This window comes from Monodelphis domestica, chromosome 1 (assembly GCF_027887165.1).
Source record: "Monodelphis domestica isolate mMonDom1 chromosome 1, mMonDom1.pri, whole genome shotgun sequence".
In the NCBI taxonomy this organism is placed as follows: domain Eukaryota; kingdom Metazoa; phylum Chordata; class Mammalia; order Didelphimorphia; family Didelphidae; genus Monodelphis; species Monodelphis domestica.
In genome coordinates, this window is record NC_077227.1 from 759,312,586 (window position 1) to 759,329,698 (window position 17,113).

At 60.6% G+C, this 17,113-nt stretch overlaps 2 protein-coding genes across 3 annotated transcripts in view; one reads left to right on the top strand and one right to left on the bottom strand.

Annotated features, from left to right (window-relative positions):
* Positions 1–15,370, bottom strand: part of ATAD2B (ATPase family AAA domain containing 2B) — a 44,800-nt gene extending 29,430 nt beyond the window's left edge. Inside the window, 10 exon segments of the mRNA XM_056824902.1 lie at positions 4,073–4,184; positions 4,582–4,680; positions 5,427–5,502; positions 5,675–5,794; positions 6,105–6,213; positions 6,925–7,027; positions 7,448–7,601; positions 7,752–7,801; positions 13,322–13,473; positions 15,107–15,370. Of these exon segments, the coding sequence (XP_056680880.1) occupies positions 4,073–4,184; positions 4,582–4,680; positions 5,427–5,502; positions 5,675–5,794; positions 6,105–6,213; positions 6,925–7,027; positions 7,448–7,601; positions 7,752–7,801; positions 13,322–13,473; positions 15,107–15,343 (1,212 nt within the window). The 5' untranslated portion in view covers positions 15,344–15,370.
* A 1,726-nt stretch (positions 15,371–17,096) lies between these two features.
* UBXN2A (UBX domain protein 2A) overlaps positions 17,097–17,113 on the top strand; it is an 8,966-nt gene continuing 8,949 nt past the window's right edge. The window contains exon 1 of one of the 2 annotated variants that reach the window (XM_056824873.1): positions 17,097–17,113. This exon is cut by the window's right edge and continues 117 nt beyond it. The gene's annotated coding sequence lies outside the window, so the exon portion shown is untranslated. The other variant, XM_056824867.1, reaches the window with a different exon arrangement.

The following is a 17,113-nucleotide window of genomic DNA, read 5'->3' on the forward strand; positions in this document are numbered from 1 at the left end:
ATTCCAATAGACTTATGATGAACTAATATGGAAATACGTTTTGCATGACAACACTTGTATAATCTCTGTCAAATTGTTTATCATCTCAGGAAAAGGGAAGGGAAGGGAAGGAAAAAAAGGCGGAAATTTGGAATTGTGGATGAGAGAGATACACAATATATTGCAAAGAATGGCTTTTACAATGAAATCTCATGCAAGAAGGAAATAGAACTTTGGCTGTTAATGGGGGATGGGACTGGAATCTCCAGCTAAGAAAAGCAGGTGGACAGTTGAAAAAATACCTTCTTGTCCCTTCTGAACTGAGAGGGGAAGGAGCAACCTTGCTGATCTTATCTTGCTATAATCCCTCATTGATCTGAAGAGACCCAGATTAACCATCTTTCCTTATAAGTGGTGGCTGTAGAGACTTTTTCCCTTGGGGGAAGGCAAGAGACTATCCACCCCAAAGACATTCTTCAAAGCTGTATCTCTATCTCAGGAAATTACACCAACCTGATTCCACAAAGGTCCTGAGGTCTTCTGGGATTTAGGTCCCTAGACCTGGGCCTCAACCCCAGAAGAAACTTTAGGTAGAAAATAGAATAGGGACTTCCTGTTTCCCTCTACCCTAACCTACCATTCCAGACTTATCAACTAATAAATAGATCTTATAACTTAAAGAAAAAGTAAATATCTCATTCTTCATGTACTGAAGGGATCACAGATAACGATCATCCAAAGAAGAGAACAGAAACCAGAGATTGAAGGGGATTTCCTCTTACTCTTCAGCTCTGGACATTGATTAATTTCACCTTCTCTAGGACGGCTCTGCCTGGGAGGGAAGTGGTGTTTCTCTTTATCTGTTCCCTCCCTCTCAGTTACCTGTCAACCTTTGTTTCCTGATCATCCCCCACTAGTGCAGAATTCAAAAATTTAAAAAACAAATGCTAAAAATTATTTTTAAATGTAATTGGGGATAAAAAGATAAAGTAGGTTTTCTCAAGTAACTTGCCTAGGATCACAAAGTTAGTAAATATCTGAGTAAGGTTGGATTTGAACCCTGGTCTACAAGACTCCAGGCCTGCCATTCTACCTACTGTGCCACCTAGCTGCCTGAGAGACACATTGGTCAGTAGCAAAAATAAATACAAGAAAATCAAAGAGAAATAGTTAGCAACTATAACTGTGAATGTAAATGGGATGAACTCACCTATAAAGCAGAAGAGGATAGCAGACTAGATCAGAAACCAAACCACAAAAATATTTGTTTACAAGAAACATACTGGAAAAACACACAGAGTTAAAATAAGGTGCTAGAGCAGAATCTATTATGCATCAGCTGAAATAAAAATGCAAAAGGATGACAATGATGATTTCAGACAAAGCTAAAACAAAAACTGATTAAATAAAAGGATTTAATCAGTGAAACTACACTTTGCTAAAAGGTATTATGAATTAATGAATTAATATCAATACTGAACATATATACCAAACCACAACTCATTCAAATTCTTAAAGGTATATATAGTTAAATGAATTATGGGAGGAAATAGTAAAACCATATCAGTGGAGAACTTCAATTTACCTTTCTGAGAACTAGATAAATCTAACTATAAAATAAAGTAAGAAATTAAGGAGATAAATATAATTTTAGAAGAGTTAGATATAACAGACCTGTAGAGAATACTGAATGTAGTATTGAATGAAAAAAAAATAGGAGTATACTTATTTCAAGCTATACATGATTTCATAAAAACCAATCCTATTTTAGGGCATAAAAAAACCTCACAAATAAACATAGAGAAGCAAAAATTGTAAATGAAGGCTTTCTGAACCAAAATGGAATAAAAATAATATTCTATAAAGGGCCACTGAAACATAGATTAAAACTTAATTAGAAACTAAATAATCTTATCCTAACAAATAAGTGAGTCAAAGAACAAAGCACAGAAACTACCAATTTCATTAAAATATGCCAGTGACAATAAGGATACATATCAAAATCTGTGGGATGTAGCCAAAGCAGTACTTAAGGGAAATTTCATATCTCTAAACATCAATGAGAGAGAAAGGGCATGCAACTAAAACTAGAAAAAGAATAAATTTTAAACTCCCAACTAAACACAAAAATATAAATCTTGAAAAATGAAAGGAGAGATTAACAAAATTGAAAGTAAAAAATTAATAAATAAAAACTAAGGGCTGGTTTTTTGAAGGGAAAAAGGGCAACAACAATAACATTGCTAAACCACTGGTTACCTTGATTAAAAAGAAGAGCTAAGAAAAACAAATTATTGGTATCAAAAAATGAGAAGGGTGGAGATGACAACCAAAGAAGAAGAATGTAAAGCAATAGTTGGGAGTTATCTTGCCCAATATCACCTAAATGAAATGGATGAATGTTTACAAAAATATCAGCTGCCCAAATTAACAGAAGAACACTTAAATAACCCTATCTTGGAATTAGAAATTGAATAAGCCACAAATGAGCTCCCTAAGGGGGTGGGGGGGTGGGGGGACAGGAACAGATGGGCTTACAAAGGAATTCTACCAAACACTGGAAAAACAAGTAATTCTAATACGATATAAACTATTTGGAAAAAAAAAAAGAGAGGTAAAAGAGTCCGACCACAGTCTTTCCAAGACACATAAATAAAAGGTTTTGACACCTAAACTGGGGACAGCAGAAACAGAAGACTACAGACTATGGTCCTTAATGAATGCCAATGCGAAAAACAGGTAAAAACAACGAGGAGATTCTGCAAAGATCGTACCTCTGACCAGAATGGATTTAGGCGAGTACAAAGTTGCAGGATATAAAATAAACTCACAAATCATCAACATTTCTACATGTTAAGAACATTTGAAAACAGAAGGAAAAGCTATAAAGAGAAATTCCATTTAAAATAACCGCAGAGGGGCAGCTTAGTGGCTCAGTGGATTGAAGTCACAAGTAGAGAAGGGAAGTCCTGGTTTAGAATCTGGCCTCAGGGACTCCTGAGAAAGAACTGGGGGAGCAGAAAGGCAGAGCAAAACACATGGGTGATGGGGATAGGATGGGGGATGGAGACTCTAAAAGATCGCCCCAGGGTAAGTAGCAGTTATATGGAAATCAGTCTTGATCAATGACACAAGGAAAACCCAGTGGAACTGGCTATGGTTGGGGGAAGGGAAAGAATGTGAATCATGGAACCATGGGAAAATGTTCTGAATGAACGAATTAATAAAAATGTTCAAGTAGACACTGGCCTCAGACACGTCCCAGCTGTGTGACCCTGGGCAAGTCACTTAACCCCCACTGCCTAGTCCTTACCTCTCTTCTACCCTGGAACTAACACTGCAGAGAAGGCATGCGAGTCTACCTGCCAAGATGCACACAGGAACCGGACGTCATGTGAACCCAACTACAAAACACTCTCCACACAAACAGAATTCACGTTAATCTGCTTGTTCAGAGCCACATCAAACTGCCAACAGAATAACCCCAAAATTCACCTGGAGGGACAAAGTTCAAGCCCATCGAGGAAAGCAAAGCAAATGGAGGGGGCCGGACAGCAATAGCAGACCTCCATTTTGTACCCCGAAGCGGCCATCATCAGAACAAGCGGGCACTGGCCAAGAGAGCGTGCCCGCCCAATGGGACGGCCTGATGAGGCCGACCGCCAGTCAGCAGTCAACTCACGCAGTCATCTTGTGGCTGATGAACCCGAAGAGCCCAGCTGTGGAAGCAAGAACTCGCTCCCGGCCAAAACTCCCTGGGAAGGCCGGGCAATAACTAGATGTGGCCCAACAGCTCCCCCATATGCCAAGATGAGCTCCAAACGGGCACACGCTCCCGACAAAAAGGGGCGAGCAAATCAGGGCAACAGGGGAGAGGCTGCCCGCAAAGACCTACGGAGGGGCGAGCATCCGCGACAAAACGAGATGGAGGGCCACAGCGCGGGTTCTGCAGAAACGGAACCAACGTGGCCCAAATCAGAAGAAGAGCTGGCAATAGGGAAGCCGTCTCTCGCCTCACTTCGCAGCTATGGGTGCCAGGCTAGGAGGGCAGAGAAGGACGTAGGAAAACAGGCCCACGCCCGGGGGGACCTACCGACTTGTCGAGGATCATGGGGTCCACGTCGGCCAAGCTGGCCCCCACCTTGACGCGCTCTCGAAGGATGCCGCTCGCCAAGTCCTCCGCTCGGAAGTTCATCGGCAAACACCTGCGGGAAGCACGGCCCGTGAGGGAGGGCCCGTCGCCGTCCGTCTCGGGGGGCGCCAGGGCCCCCCCACGGCCGAGCGCGCCCAGAGAGACGACGGGCTTCCGTCCACCCAACGCACCGCCGGCCCGTCATGCGACCCCGTGGCACGGCCCGAGCAGCTGCTGCCCTTCCCAGCGCCTTCCTCCAGAGCGGCCCACGGCCAGGCTGCTGTCCCGGAGCCCCTCCAAGCTCTCCCCGAGAGGCCTTCCCGCCCCCCGATCTCCTCCGGCTGACTCCCTGCGCTTCCCCTGCTGCGGAGCCTCCCTCTCAAGAGCGCGGCTCTCCCTCCGCCTGGCGGGACGCTCTAGCTCTGGCCGCAGGCTGCCCCCGGGGCGCTCCGGCCCGCAGCCTCGCCCACCTGTTTCTGGCTCTGGCCATGCTCTTGGACTTCCTCCGCTCGAAGCGCTCCTCGTCGGAGGACGTCGTGTCGCTGCTGTGGATGGCGTGTTTCTTCCTCCTGCTCACGGGAGCAAACCCCGATCAGAAGCCCCGAGAGCCGAGACACCCGGCACGAGCCCGGCCGTCGCCAGCCGCAGGAGGGGGCGAGCACGGCGCCCTGGAGCCCCCGCGGCCGCCTAGAGCCCGGGGGGCGCCCACGAGAGACAGAGGGCGCCCTGGAGCCCCCGCAGCCGCTGAGAGCCCAGGGGGCGCCCACGAGAGACAGAGGGCGCCCTGGAGCCCCCGCGGCCGCTGAGAGCCCAGGGGGCGCCCACGAGAGACAGAGGGCGCCCTGGAGCCCCCGCGGCCGCGGAGAGGCCTCTGGACAGGCCGAAGCTGACTGCAGGGCAGGGGAGGGGGGGACGGATCCTCCGGAGTGGGCAGGGAGGGGACGTCCCGGGGCGTCAATCACGGCGGCCCCCCCTGGCACGCTTCGGGCGGTCCCTGGGCCTTTGCTCGGCGGGGGGAGCCAAGGAAGAGGGCGTCCCCCAGAGGAGCGGCGCCCCAAAGGGGGGCAGAAGGACCGTGCAGGCGGGATCGTCTCCTGTCCGCCCCTGCAAGCCTCGGACGTGCCCGGAGCGCACGGACAGAGACGGCCGGGAGGGGGCCTCTCCTCACGAGCGGGGCGCGGCGCCCAGGAAGCGGGCGGCGCGAGGAGCAGGGGCGGCCCCAGATGCAGGCTCCCAGCAAGGCCTCCTCCAAAAAGCAGGGGAGGCCCGTGCCGGGCGGGGGGCGCCGCGGGAGCCGCCGAGGCCGCAGGCTCACCTGATGTGGCTCCTCCGGGCGGGGGACCGGTGGATGTCGAACAGGGCGCTCTCCCGCTTCTTCTGGTGAACCGGCACTAGGAGAGAGCGCCGCGCCGTGAGCCAGGCCTGGCACGCAGCGGGGGCAGCAGGCTGGGGAGGGCCCAGAGGATGCTGCCGGGGGGGGGGGGGGGGGGCCCAGCGAGGTCAGAGGCCAGACCTGAACCCGCCCGGCCCCGCAGGGTGCTCAGAGGCCCCGGGCGCCCTCACCTATGGGCGGAGCCTGGTACCTCTCCACCGTCTTCCTCTGCCTCAGGTTGTAGGGCCGGTCGTTCTCCTCCTCGCCCTCGGCCTCCTCCGCTTCCAGGTCGGCATCTTCCTCCTGAGACTCTGAACGGAGCCGAGTCGTCACCGGCCCGGCCCCAGAGCACAGCGGGAAGCCCCCCCCCCCCAGCCTCTTCGGCGCTCCTGGCGGCGTCCGGCCAGCCCACCCCGGCCCGAGGAGCCGAGCCCGGCAGGGCAGGAGCAGCAAGAGGCGCTCCGGGGCTTCCCGCCCCAAGGAAGGCCCCGTCGGAGGTCTCCGGGGGAAGCCGCCGACCCCAAGGGGCCCGGCGAGCCTCGGACGGCCGGAGCAGGCCGGGGCCTGGCCAGGCTGCCGCCCCCCCCCCCCCCCCCCGGGGCCCGCCCGGCCGACACCAACCTTCCTCTTCGCCCTCAGTGGACACTTCGTGGTGGTTCTGGATGCCGTAACTGTTCCTCCTCAGGGACTTCCTTCGCCTCTTCACTCTCGAATACATGTCCATGTTCTCCTTTTGCCAGAAAGCAAAGGAATGAGCAGAGGCGGCCCCCGCTCTCAAGCTGCCCTGCAGGCCCGCACGCAGACTGGGGGCAGGGGGCCCTCGTGGGGGGCCTGGCAGGGTGGGCTCAAACGCCGCTGCAGACACTTGCTGCGAGGCTGTGGACAAGTCACCTACCCTGTGCCTCAGCTTTCCTCCCCCAAGAGTGAGGCGGTGCCCTCCCTTCTGCCGAGAGAGGGGGCTGCCTTGCTCTATGCCCTCTGCCAGAGGCCCTGGCAGGTACAGCTGACACCCCACCCCATCCCTATCTTGCCCTAGGCCCCCCGGGCAAGGAGCCACCCCCAAGAGGAGACACTGGCGGGGGAGGGAGGGAGGGAGGGAGGGAGGGAGGGAGGGAGGGAGGGAGGGAGGAAGGAAGGAAGGAGGGAGGGAGGGAGGGAGGGAAGGAGGGAGGGAGGGAGGGAGGAAGGAGGGAGGGAGGGAGGGAGGAAGGAGGGAGGGAGGGAGGGAGGAAGGAAGGAAGGAAGAGAGGGAGGGAGGGAGGGAGGGAAGGAGGGAGGGAGGGAGGGAGGAAGGAGGGAGGGAGGGAGGGAGGAAGGAGGGAGGGAAAAAAGGAAGGAGGGAGGGAGGGAGGGAGGGAGGGAAGGAAGGAGGGAGGGAGGGAGGGAGGGAGGGAGGAAGCCAGTCACCCTGAGAAGCCATGGGGCCCTGCCAGAAACATACAAACTCTGTGTCGGTCCACATGCGCAGCCTCTCCACTTCACCGGATCGCCTATTCCGCCGGATGTTGATATTGTCCATTTCCTGCAGAACGGCCTCGGCGGTGCTTTAAAGACACGGGAGCAGAGGCTGCCGGTCAGGGTCCGAGCGGCTGGCCTGCTGCACACTCCTCAAGGCTCTGGAAGCCTCCCTTCCAAAGTCAGACCGCAGCCTCCAACTCCAGCGGGTTGCCCGGGGCCCCTTTTCGGGCCCACGACGTCCCCCACGAGCTGCCCTGGCAGCCAGGGCCGGGGCCGAGTGCCCAGAGGCCCAACGTGAGAGGTGGGGTTCACCCGGTGGGAGCCCTGAAGAAGCCCCCGAGCAGGCCCGCTTTCTTTCTAAGGAGGAGAGGCTGCCGCAGCGCTGGGGCCCTTCCGCAGGAACACCCGCACCCTTTGGGGAGAACGTCTGAGAGGTCGGGGAGCTCCTGCCCGGGCCCTGAGCCTCGGGGTGGTAAAGGCACGAGGCAGAAAGGGCTCATTCCTACCTGTTGACGAGCTGGTCAAACAATAAACTCTGGTTGACGCTCTCAAATCGGTTTTTCCTGGAACGGCAGCTCTTCCTGACTTCCATGTCCCCGTTCAGACAAGGGCGGTCCCCATCTCCCTTCTTGTCCCCTCGGAGGGGATGGCTGCGAAGAGCTGCGAGGAGACAGACTTCGCCTGAGGCGCCGACCGCCACGACGGACCTTCTGAAGGGAGCGGCGCGGGGGGGCCCCAAGCCGCCCCACGGGAGGCCCCGCCATCCCCAGGCCAGTAGCGACCCCTTCCACCCCGCCCCAGAATACTCACATAAGCCACTATGTCCGTTTGGCAAGGTAGCGCCGGGCGGAGAAGCTAACCTAGAACACAATGGGTTTAATCGGCAACCGCGTCGACGTTCCCTTGAAGGAGCAGGACGGCAGCCCTGCGGAGCAGCCTTGGGCCGACCTGCCCCAGCCAATGAAAGAGGGCGCTCACTTGGAGGAGAGGGGCGCGGCCATTGGCCGAGGGGCATCTGTCCCCCCGGGGCCGGCTGGACTCTCACAGGCTCCCCTCGAGACAGGAAGTAAGGGAGCAGAAAGGTGGGCAGAGCCTCGGGGGAACCCTCCCGGGAAGCCTGGCGTCCCGAACGGTGACCCCGTTCGCTCTGCTCCTTCGAACGAGAACCCGAACCAACCCAAAGCCTGGGCACGAAGGCGCCGCCAACCTGAAGAGTCCTCTTTCTTTCAGGGTGGGTTTAAATGGCAATGGGACAGCTGCACCATTCCATCCGGGAGTTCTGCCCTATTGTTGTGTCTATGGTCACGGGGCTGGGCAAGCGCATGGCGGGCCGCGGGCCGCGGGGCCTTTGTAAAACAAGGCCCAACCGAGAGGACGAGGCACGTCGCAGGCTGCCGTTCCAAGCTAAGTGACCTCAAATCCCTTCTCGCCCCCAAATTCTCAGGAGGCATCAAGGGAGGGCTTGGGCCCAGAGAGCCAGCACCAAGCCGCTCCCGCTGGCGGTCACACCGCCCAGAGAGCCTGGGACCCGGAACTCAATTCCCAGGGCAGAAAACCAGGAAAGGCTCTCTCTGGGCCTCTGCTCGGTCCAAGAGAGTCCAGAGGCAGGCCGATGGCAGTCCAGAGGCTCCCCTCCACCAGTCACTCGCACCATGGTTACCCTCCCTGTCTAAGGGCAGGGGAAGGTCGAGCCACTCGGGAAACTGAGGCTCACCGCGTCCCCCTCATCACCTTAACCCTAGCCTGGGAACACCAGGGTCACCCCTCAAGAGGTTCACCTGGCCTGGCTTCTGCTATTAACTTCTCACTGGGCCCAAAACTCGAACCCACAGCCAAGGGCAAAGATTCGCCCCAGCAGAGCCCCTTTAATGGAGGAGGAGAGGCCAGAAGAATCGCTGGCTCCTGGTCCCAGGAATTCCTCGAAACCCAAGACTATCATCGATTGCTTCCTATAGCTTTGCAACGCCCACGTTTCATTCATCTGAGCAGAGGAGGCCACTGAAGAGTCCTCTTTCCCCTTGAGCTCTCGGCCATCCCCCGCCCCTGCCTTCCCGCCCTGGCTGAGCCCTCCGGCTCTGTCCTGGGCCCTCTTCGCCCTCTAGGTGGCTCCACCTAGCAAATGCCCACCTCCAGGCTCAGGACGCTCCAGCTCCCCTTCAGAGATCCGGAAGTGCACATCCCAGAGGTATCTGAAGCCCATCGTGTCCACGACAGAATCCTTCCTCTTTCCCCGTGGCTGCCGGGGGCAGCACCTTCTTCCCAGTGCCCTCGGCTCGGTGCCCTCCCTCCCTCCGCACTCTGCCCCATCCAATATGGCACCAAGGCCCAGAGATCTCATCTGTGCAGTGTCTCTGCTCCGGCACTGCTCTGACCCTGATCCAGCTCCGCGTCACCTCAAGCCTGGATGACTGCCCGCGGGGTTGCCCCCACTCCAGTCCATCCTCCATTGGGCAGTGATTTTGCTGAGTGCCAGCCTCCCACCCCTTCAATAAACTACCTGCTGTCTCTAGCTTGGTGTTTAAGTCCTTCCTGCCCCCACTCACGCCCATCGATCCAGAGCCACGGGCACCCAGGCTGCCCCAAACAAGGCCCTCGATCTCTCAGCTCTAGGCATCCTCTCTGGCCATCTGACTCCCATGTCTGAAACAGTCTCCCTCCTCCAATATGTCTAGTGACCTCTCGGGCTTCCTTTAAGTCCCAACTAGAATCCCACCTTCCCCGGGAAGCCATTGCCAACTCCTCGTCGCTCCACTGCCTCCCCTCGGTTAAGGACGGCCCATTTAGCCTCTAGAACGTCCCGTGTGCGTGTGGACTGAAAACGTCCGAATCCGTTGCTTCTTCTTCTCCGTACTAGCGCGTTAGTTCCCGGACTCCTTCCTGCTGCTCAGATTCCATTCATTTTACAATCGAGTTTTCATCCGCCTAACGTTGCCTTTCGGAGTCCTTGAGCTGAACTCGGGAATTGAGCTTTTCCTCTGAAACGGTTTCGTTGAAAAGAAAGCCGCTTCTCTCTCGCAGGTGTCCTCTGCGATCTTGCCGGATAGCTGTCCGTAGGGCCCAAAGAAAGGCCGTCTGCTCCGGCCTGCCTTTGTGTAAGGAGTCAGGAGGGTTCCTTCCTCTTCCAGCAAGCCTGAGCCCCTGGCGCAGAACTTCAGGACGCAGGGGAGCCCCTAAAGCAATGCTGAGAAGGCCGGGCTGGGTGAGGCCAGCCCTGGAAGCCAGCCGTCATCTTCCAAAAGCGGATGAAGGCTAGGAAGCCCGGCTCCTGAGAGCCCAGAGCCCCTGCTGCTTGGTTCCTGCTAGGCTAACTACTAGTGATCAGCTTGGACCGTCTTCTCCCAGCTTAAGTTGCCCTATTGCTCGTGTGTCTCCCCTGGAGGGCTCCTTTCCACAAGCCTGATGCTTAGCCCAGTGCCTGGAGCACGGAAGGCGCAGAACTGATGTCAGGGATTAATGGCAGGAGAAGGGGGGGGGGGGGGTCAGCTCTCAGCCAGCAGCAGGTTTTCCCCGTACACAGGGCCAAGGAAGCCCCAGGGGAGGGGCAGATGGTGGGGACCCAGCAGCCAAGTCTGTTCTCGGGCACCGACTTGCTCTGAGGATTCCAGCTGAAAGTGTAGCTGGCTGGGGCTCCCCAAGGAGGCTAAGTGAGGCCACACAGTAGCGCTTGTCTTTCCTGGGCCGGACCTTTCCACAGGAAGTCGGTGGAGCGTGGCCCCTCTGGTGCCCCGAAATGCCCGGGTTCTGTCTGTCCAGTCTCAGGAAGGCCTGCCCCCCAGGGCCCTGAATGCCGGCCCAATCCTCCAAGATGGTGTAAACCTCAAAATTCCTTAGACTTATAAAAGTTGGAAATTTCACCATTGGGATATTTCATACTTGGAAAATTTCTTACTGATAGTCTATTGGAATGGGAACCCCATTGGCATGGGAGGTTCCTTCTCTTCCCTTCTTAAGATTACTTTAGGACAGAAACCTTTTGCTGAACAATGGAAAGGACTTTGACCTATGCTTAAGCATAGAACAGGAATTTCTTTGAGTCATGATTGATTTTAGAATTGATACAATGGAGATACTTGGAATCAATCTCCACCCTACTCAGTCCTAACAGGATTGAGGAAGGGCTGCAGCCTAGATCAAAATTTAATTATTCCAATCTCTACCCTACTCAGGTTAACAGGATTTAGGAAGGGCTGTAGCAAAGGAGCAAAGATTTAATCATTTGAAAATATGACCTTCAACAGACATGTGCAAAGCCTCTGGGCGGTCCTGGGTTAAGCTAGAGCCACCATTGGCACAGGGAAATTGATGGACAGTGATTGGTAGATGTGAGGACTGAGGGGAGGGAACTTGGATGGTGTCCTTAAAGATAGGAGGGTCTGGAGACTGGGGGAAGGTTGATTTTTTGGTCGGTGTGGTTCCTGGGCTCTGAGGAAGCTTGCTCTGATGGAAGCTGAAGGTGGGGGCCTCTGAGACTGTTTCTCCATTTTGGTCACGTGAGTAATAGGGACTGATCTCCTTTCTTTGCCCCAGCTATCTAAGGGCTTGGGCCTTTTGGCCCAGCCTAACAGAAGGGGTATTTAAGCCCTATTCCCTTCTCTCCCTTTTTCTCTCTATCTCTAATTCCTTTCTTCCTCCTATTGTAATTAAACTCCATAAAAGGTTGACAGCTGACTTGAGTTTTCATTTAGGAATTACATAGCTGAATTCCTTGGCGACCTTAAATTAATATATATCAGTCTTTTAAAGTGATTCCCTTGTAACATTGGGCAGGTTCAGGGGGACCCAAATGGTCCCAGAGAGGATCCGCACAGCCTACCATCAGCCTATTGCTGCCAATGGAAGAGAAGAGCCGACCAAGCGGGCACCCAGGCCCTCCTACCGTCCTGTGCAAGGCCAGGCGCCTCGACCCAGGCGGACCCCCTAGTCACTCCTCACGGGTGGCCATGTTACAGCCGGCCTCCACCCAGCCCCTCCCTCACCCCCCTGGACTGTGTGGGCGCCCCCAGGGCCAGGCTGGGCCCTTCCCCTCCCACCAAGCGGGGCCAAGGCCAGACGACTCCTCTACCAATTCTGGGAAAGCCGCCACTCGGTTGCAAGCGCGAGACGAAGAAGCGGGTGCCTCCTGGGCGGGCCTGGAGCCAAGAGGCAAGTTCCAACCCAGCCTCGATGCCGGCTGCCCTGGGGGCCTGGGTGCGGGGCCGGTCCTGTACGGCGGGGCACCTCCCCGGCTGGGATGACTCTGCTCACGCTCAGCAAGCCCTTCAGGAAGGCTCCCGGCCCGTGGGAGCGGCGTCGCTGCCTCCGGGACGCCCCGTCGCGCGTCACAGTGCCACCTCCCTGAGCTGGTCGGAGCGTCCCCGCGGCGCCCCTCGGGGGGTGCACGAATGCCCGCTGCTTGCAGAGCCCCCCAGGGTGCTGGTCTCCGTGACTGCCCGTCCTCGCCTCTCTCCTCGGGCAACACGGGGAGAACCAATGGGAGCCCCCCACGGACCTTCTCTCTTCCGCGTGGTCCGCCTCGGTCTGAGGGCCCCCGGAAGGGGCACTGGCAGAACTGCACCCGCGCCCCTGCCCCGGGGGATCGTCTGCCACCCTGACCAGCCCCCAAGCGGCCCAGCGGCTTCCAGATCACAAGATTGTCCCCCAAGCCCTGGCGCTGCCGGGGTCATCGGGGAGGGTCGGCAGGGACGTGGCGCGCCCGCCAAGCCGCCTGGCCCGCCTCCACCCACCCGGAGGGCTTCCACCTCCGGCGGCGAGAAGAGAGCGTCCAGGGCCGAGCAGCAGGGCGCGAGGCCGGCCCCGGGAGGGGGAGGGGGCCACCGCGGCCGGGCGCAGGGACGAGAGCACGTCCTTGGCAGGGGGGCTCCGGGGCCAGAGCTCGGGCCGCCCTCCGTGCGTGGCGCCGGGGCTGCGGACGCTCGTCCCGTCTGGCCCCAAGTCGGGGCCGGAGCTGAGGAACGCCAGGAGGAGCCAGTGGGTGGCCCCGCGGCGGGCAGGCCGAGGGGGGACGGCGGCCTGCGAGCAGGCCGGGCGCGCGGAGCCCGCAGGGCCCGAGGCCTCGGGCTGTCCCGGGGAGGCCACGGCGGGTTCTGGGCGCCGCACCACGGGGGCGGGGAAGGCCGAGGTTCCGGGCCCTGCGGGGCGAGCTGGCCCGGGGACGAGGCCGGCGGGGTCTCTGCCCAAGCGAGGGGGCGGCCCCAGGGTGACAGCAGCCCCCCCGGCTGCCTGAGGACCCCCGCGGGCCCCGCTCTCTAGAGCGTCCCCCGGGGAGTGCCGAGCGGAAGCCGAACATTCGGTGTCCCCCCCCCCCCCCGGGTCCGGCCAAGCCTCGGCCTCTGGGGCTGGACTCCGGGGCCTTCGGGGGCGGGGACGGCCCCTCCGCTCACCTGGACTGGCCGGCCGCGAGGCTCCATTCCTCCCGCTGGCCGGGGCTGCGCGCTTTGGCCTTGTCCTTGCACAGGGCATCGGGGAGCTTGAGCGTGCGCTTGGCCGGGGGGGACACGTGGCCGTCGCTCAGGCTGCCGTCGGCGTCGGCGTTCTGAAAGAGAGCCACAGGGGAGGTGTTTCTGCGCCCCCCCCCGGGGAGCCCCCCAGGGGAGCCCCGGCGGCCGCGCCCTCTCGGAGGGGGCAGCAGAAGAGCCCTCGGAGCCGGTGGGGCGCCCCGGAAGCAGGCCGTGATCCAAGCGTGCGCAGTGAGGAAAAGGGGCGGCTCGGGGGCCCAGAGAGCCCTGCGTGCGAGGCCTTCCCTTCCGGCGTGCGCCTCGGGGCCTCCCCGGCACTGCCCGCCCAGCTCCCCCCTTCTGACCTTCCAAGGGGAGCCCCTCGTCCCCCAAGTCCCTTTCAGCCGCCTCCGGGCCCCTTTAGCCGCCCGAGAGCTGCCTGAAGGCGCCGCCTCCGGGCCGGCCCACGCCGAGGGGGAGCCGCAGCCCGAGTTACCCACAGACCGAGCCCCCCCCAGACGCGGCCTGCGAACAGGTTGGAGCAGTCGGACGGGCGAGGCCGGCCGGGCAGGGAGCCGCCCTGCAGCCCACGTCGGGCCTCCCTGCCTCGGGCGGGCTGGGCTCTCAGCAAGGGAGAGCTGGGGGGGGGCTGCCCAAGCCAGGAGGAAGGCTGGGTCAGAACCCAGGACCCCCGTCTGGGCCTGCTCTCCACCCAGCGCCTCTTCCCAAGCATCGCCTGGCACGGGGGCAGTGCTGGTGGCCGGGTCCTCCTCCTCCTCCTCATCTTCCTCGTCTTCCTCTTCCTCCTCCCCCTCCTCACCCCGTCTTTGCCCTCTGAGGCTCCCCCTTTCCCCGGAGCCCCCCCCAGCTCCCCTTCGGTGGTCCAACAGCACCGGGACAAGAGCAGTTGCAGACCAGGCCAAGTGTGTCTCGAACACAGGTCCGGCCCGACCAAGCTGCCAGAAGCCCACGGCACCCCCCTCCGCACATCCCTCCCTCCCCCCCCAGGAAGGAGGGGACAGCCCAGGCCCTGGGGGGGGCGGCCACCCCCCTCCCGCTCCCCCTCCCCCACAGCACCCCTTCGCCAGGGGACACCAGGTGGTCCTGGGAGAAGCGGAATCTGGGGGGCACCAACGGGGGACCCCTTAAGCCGGCCAAGCAGTGTTGTCTGCGCCTCCTCAAGGGACAGAGAAGGGGACCCCCAGCACCCCCAGCACCCCAGCTTCTCGGGCCCCCAGCATGCCTCACTGCCACTGGCCCCCCCCCCCCCTGTCAGGCTGTCTGTCTCTCCGACCCCCCCAGGCCGGCAGCCGGACAGACAGACCCGGGACAGACAGGCGGCGGGCCCAAGGTTCTACAACAGAGCCCCATCCGTCTCCTGGTCCCCCTCCCCAGCCCCAGCGCCTGCCTCAGTTTCCCCAATCCCAGGGCTGCGATGGGGACTGGGGGCGACCCCCAAGGGAGGGCGGGCCCACAGGGCTGGGGGCCCGCCGGAGGCAGGGGAAGAGGACCCTGCAGACCCAGGGTGACAGGAGCGAGACTCCCCCCAAACCCCGCCACAGAGCAGATCAAGATTCGAATCCTCCCGAGGTAACTGGGCCCCGGGAGGCCCATCGTCCTCCTCTTCCTCCGCACGCAGCCCCTCCCACTGGGCTGTCCAGAGGAGAAGTGACTGAGGCAGGGTCTCATGACCCTCCCGTTGTTCCCCTCCATACATCGGGACTCTCTTACCCGGGAGTCGTCCAGGTCCCCTCCGGCTCCGGCTCCCGCCGCTGCTGCCCCCGAGCCTGCCTTGGCCCCGGCCGCGCGGCTCTTGGAGGAGCGCGTGCGGGACGAGATAAAGTGCCCGCCTCCGGGCCCAGCTGCAGCGCCGGCACCCCCGCCGGGCGCTCCGGCGCCCCCGCCCCCGCCGGGCCCCGCCGCCTTCCCGCCCAGGAGGCGCAGCGCACTCTTCCGGGTGTTCACCATGGCCGCCCCGGCGCGGCCCGGCCCGGCTCGCCTCGCTCTCTGCCCGTGGGCGCTGGGCAGCGGCAGCGACAGCGGCAGTAACAGCGGCAGCGGCAGCGGCAGCGCAGGCCCCGGCGGCAGCGCCGCCTCGTCAGCGGCCTCGGGAGCGGCCCAGCAGCGCCGCCATGGCTCCCCTTTCTCTGGCGCGCGCGCGCTCCCGACGCACGGCCGCTGCCGCGGGACGGAACGAGACGGGACGGGGTCCAGAGGGAGAGCGGGGACGCTGCGTGCCGACGTGCCGGCGTGCTACGTCCTGCGGCGGCCCTGCGCGCGCAGCGGAACCAACGAAAGGGCGTGCGCGTTCGGCCTGCGACATACGGGCCTACTGCGTGCGCGCCGACGCTCCCGCCCCGCCTCTCCAGAGACGCTCTGGCCGCGCGCGTCTCGTCTCGATGGTAGCGGGAGGCCGCGACGGCTAGAAGTCCTCTAGAGTAGGGCAAAAGCGTCCACGCGGGAAACTGAGGCTGCTCAGCCTCCGGACACCCCCCCCCCCCGCAAGACACCCTTTAGATCCCTCACGGGGAGTCGGCTGAGGGGGAGGGCCGAACTCTATTATGAGGGGGTGGGGCAGGGGACTCGGTGCCAGACTGAGACCTCAGGCTAACACCTCCGTGGAGGAAGGGGGGGACTTCTTAGTTCTCAGGTGAACACACGCCAGTGGGGCAGAGGGGGAGGGGCGCCGCCTCCCCTACAGGAGGCCCCCAGCATGTGCTGGAGGTGCTCCCCCTGCCACACGCTCAAGGCCAACAGCAAGGGCCAGTGCCAAGGAGACTTCGCGAAGGGCTCCGCCGGACCTTCCTGGTCCTTCCTCGCTGCGACTCTGGCACCGGGGGCGGCCCAGGCTGGTTTGTAAAGGCCGGAGCCCGCTCTGCCCACACCTTTTCCCCCACAGTTCCGGGGCTTCGAATGCCAAGTTCGGGAAAGGCAGGCGGGGTCTCCCGGGAGGGGGAGGGGCCCGGATGGCTCCTAGAAAGGGCGCCAAGCGAGCGTGTCCTCTGGCCTCCCATTGGAGGGCTTGGTCTCTCCAGCGGCCCCGTGCTGGCAAGTCGAGGCCCCTGGGCCCGGCTCTCCTTTGTCCATCCTGCTCAGGGGCCTCCCTCTCTCTGCCGCCCCTGTGGCTGCCCTGCACGGAGAGGCCCGCTACACTCTCGGCTGCTTCCAGCCTCCTGGGCCCCCCCACCCCCCTCGTGCCGATCCAGTGCCCTCGGGCTCGAACACTCTCCCTTCTTCCGGGGTTTTCGGGAAAACAATGGTGAGCGCTCCCTCCTTCGGAGGCCGTCCCACCTTCCAGCCGGCTGGCCCCCCTCCCCCCTCCTCCCCACACCAGCCTCGGGGGCAAGGACGGCCCGCGGGGCTCGCTGCGGGCCCCTCCTCTCTCCTCCTCCCCGGGCGGCCCAAAGCCGAGCTCCTTCCCCCAAAACCCTCCCCCGGCTGGCGGCCCGCTCCTCGGCTCCGCTCTCCTTCCAGGTCCTCCCAGCGTCCAGCGCTCCGAGCCCCGCCCCGCCCCAGCTGCTCAGTTGCCAGGATCTGTCCATTTCCCGGGTTCACCCGGCCCGGAGGCCCTAAGGTCAACCGAGACCCCTGAGCCGGGCTGGACACTGCCGGCCAGCGGGCCCGAGCAGAGACTGGGGCAAGGGCTCGGGGCTGGAACCCAGCCGGGCCCCCGGGGACTCGGGGCGCCGACCCTCCCCCGCTGGGAACCTGGTCGGGCGCGCGCTCACGCGAGCTCGT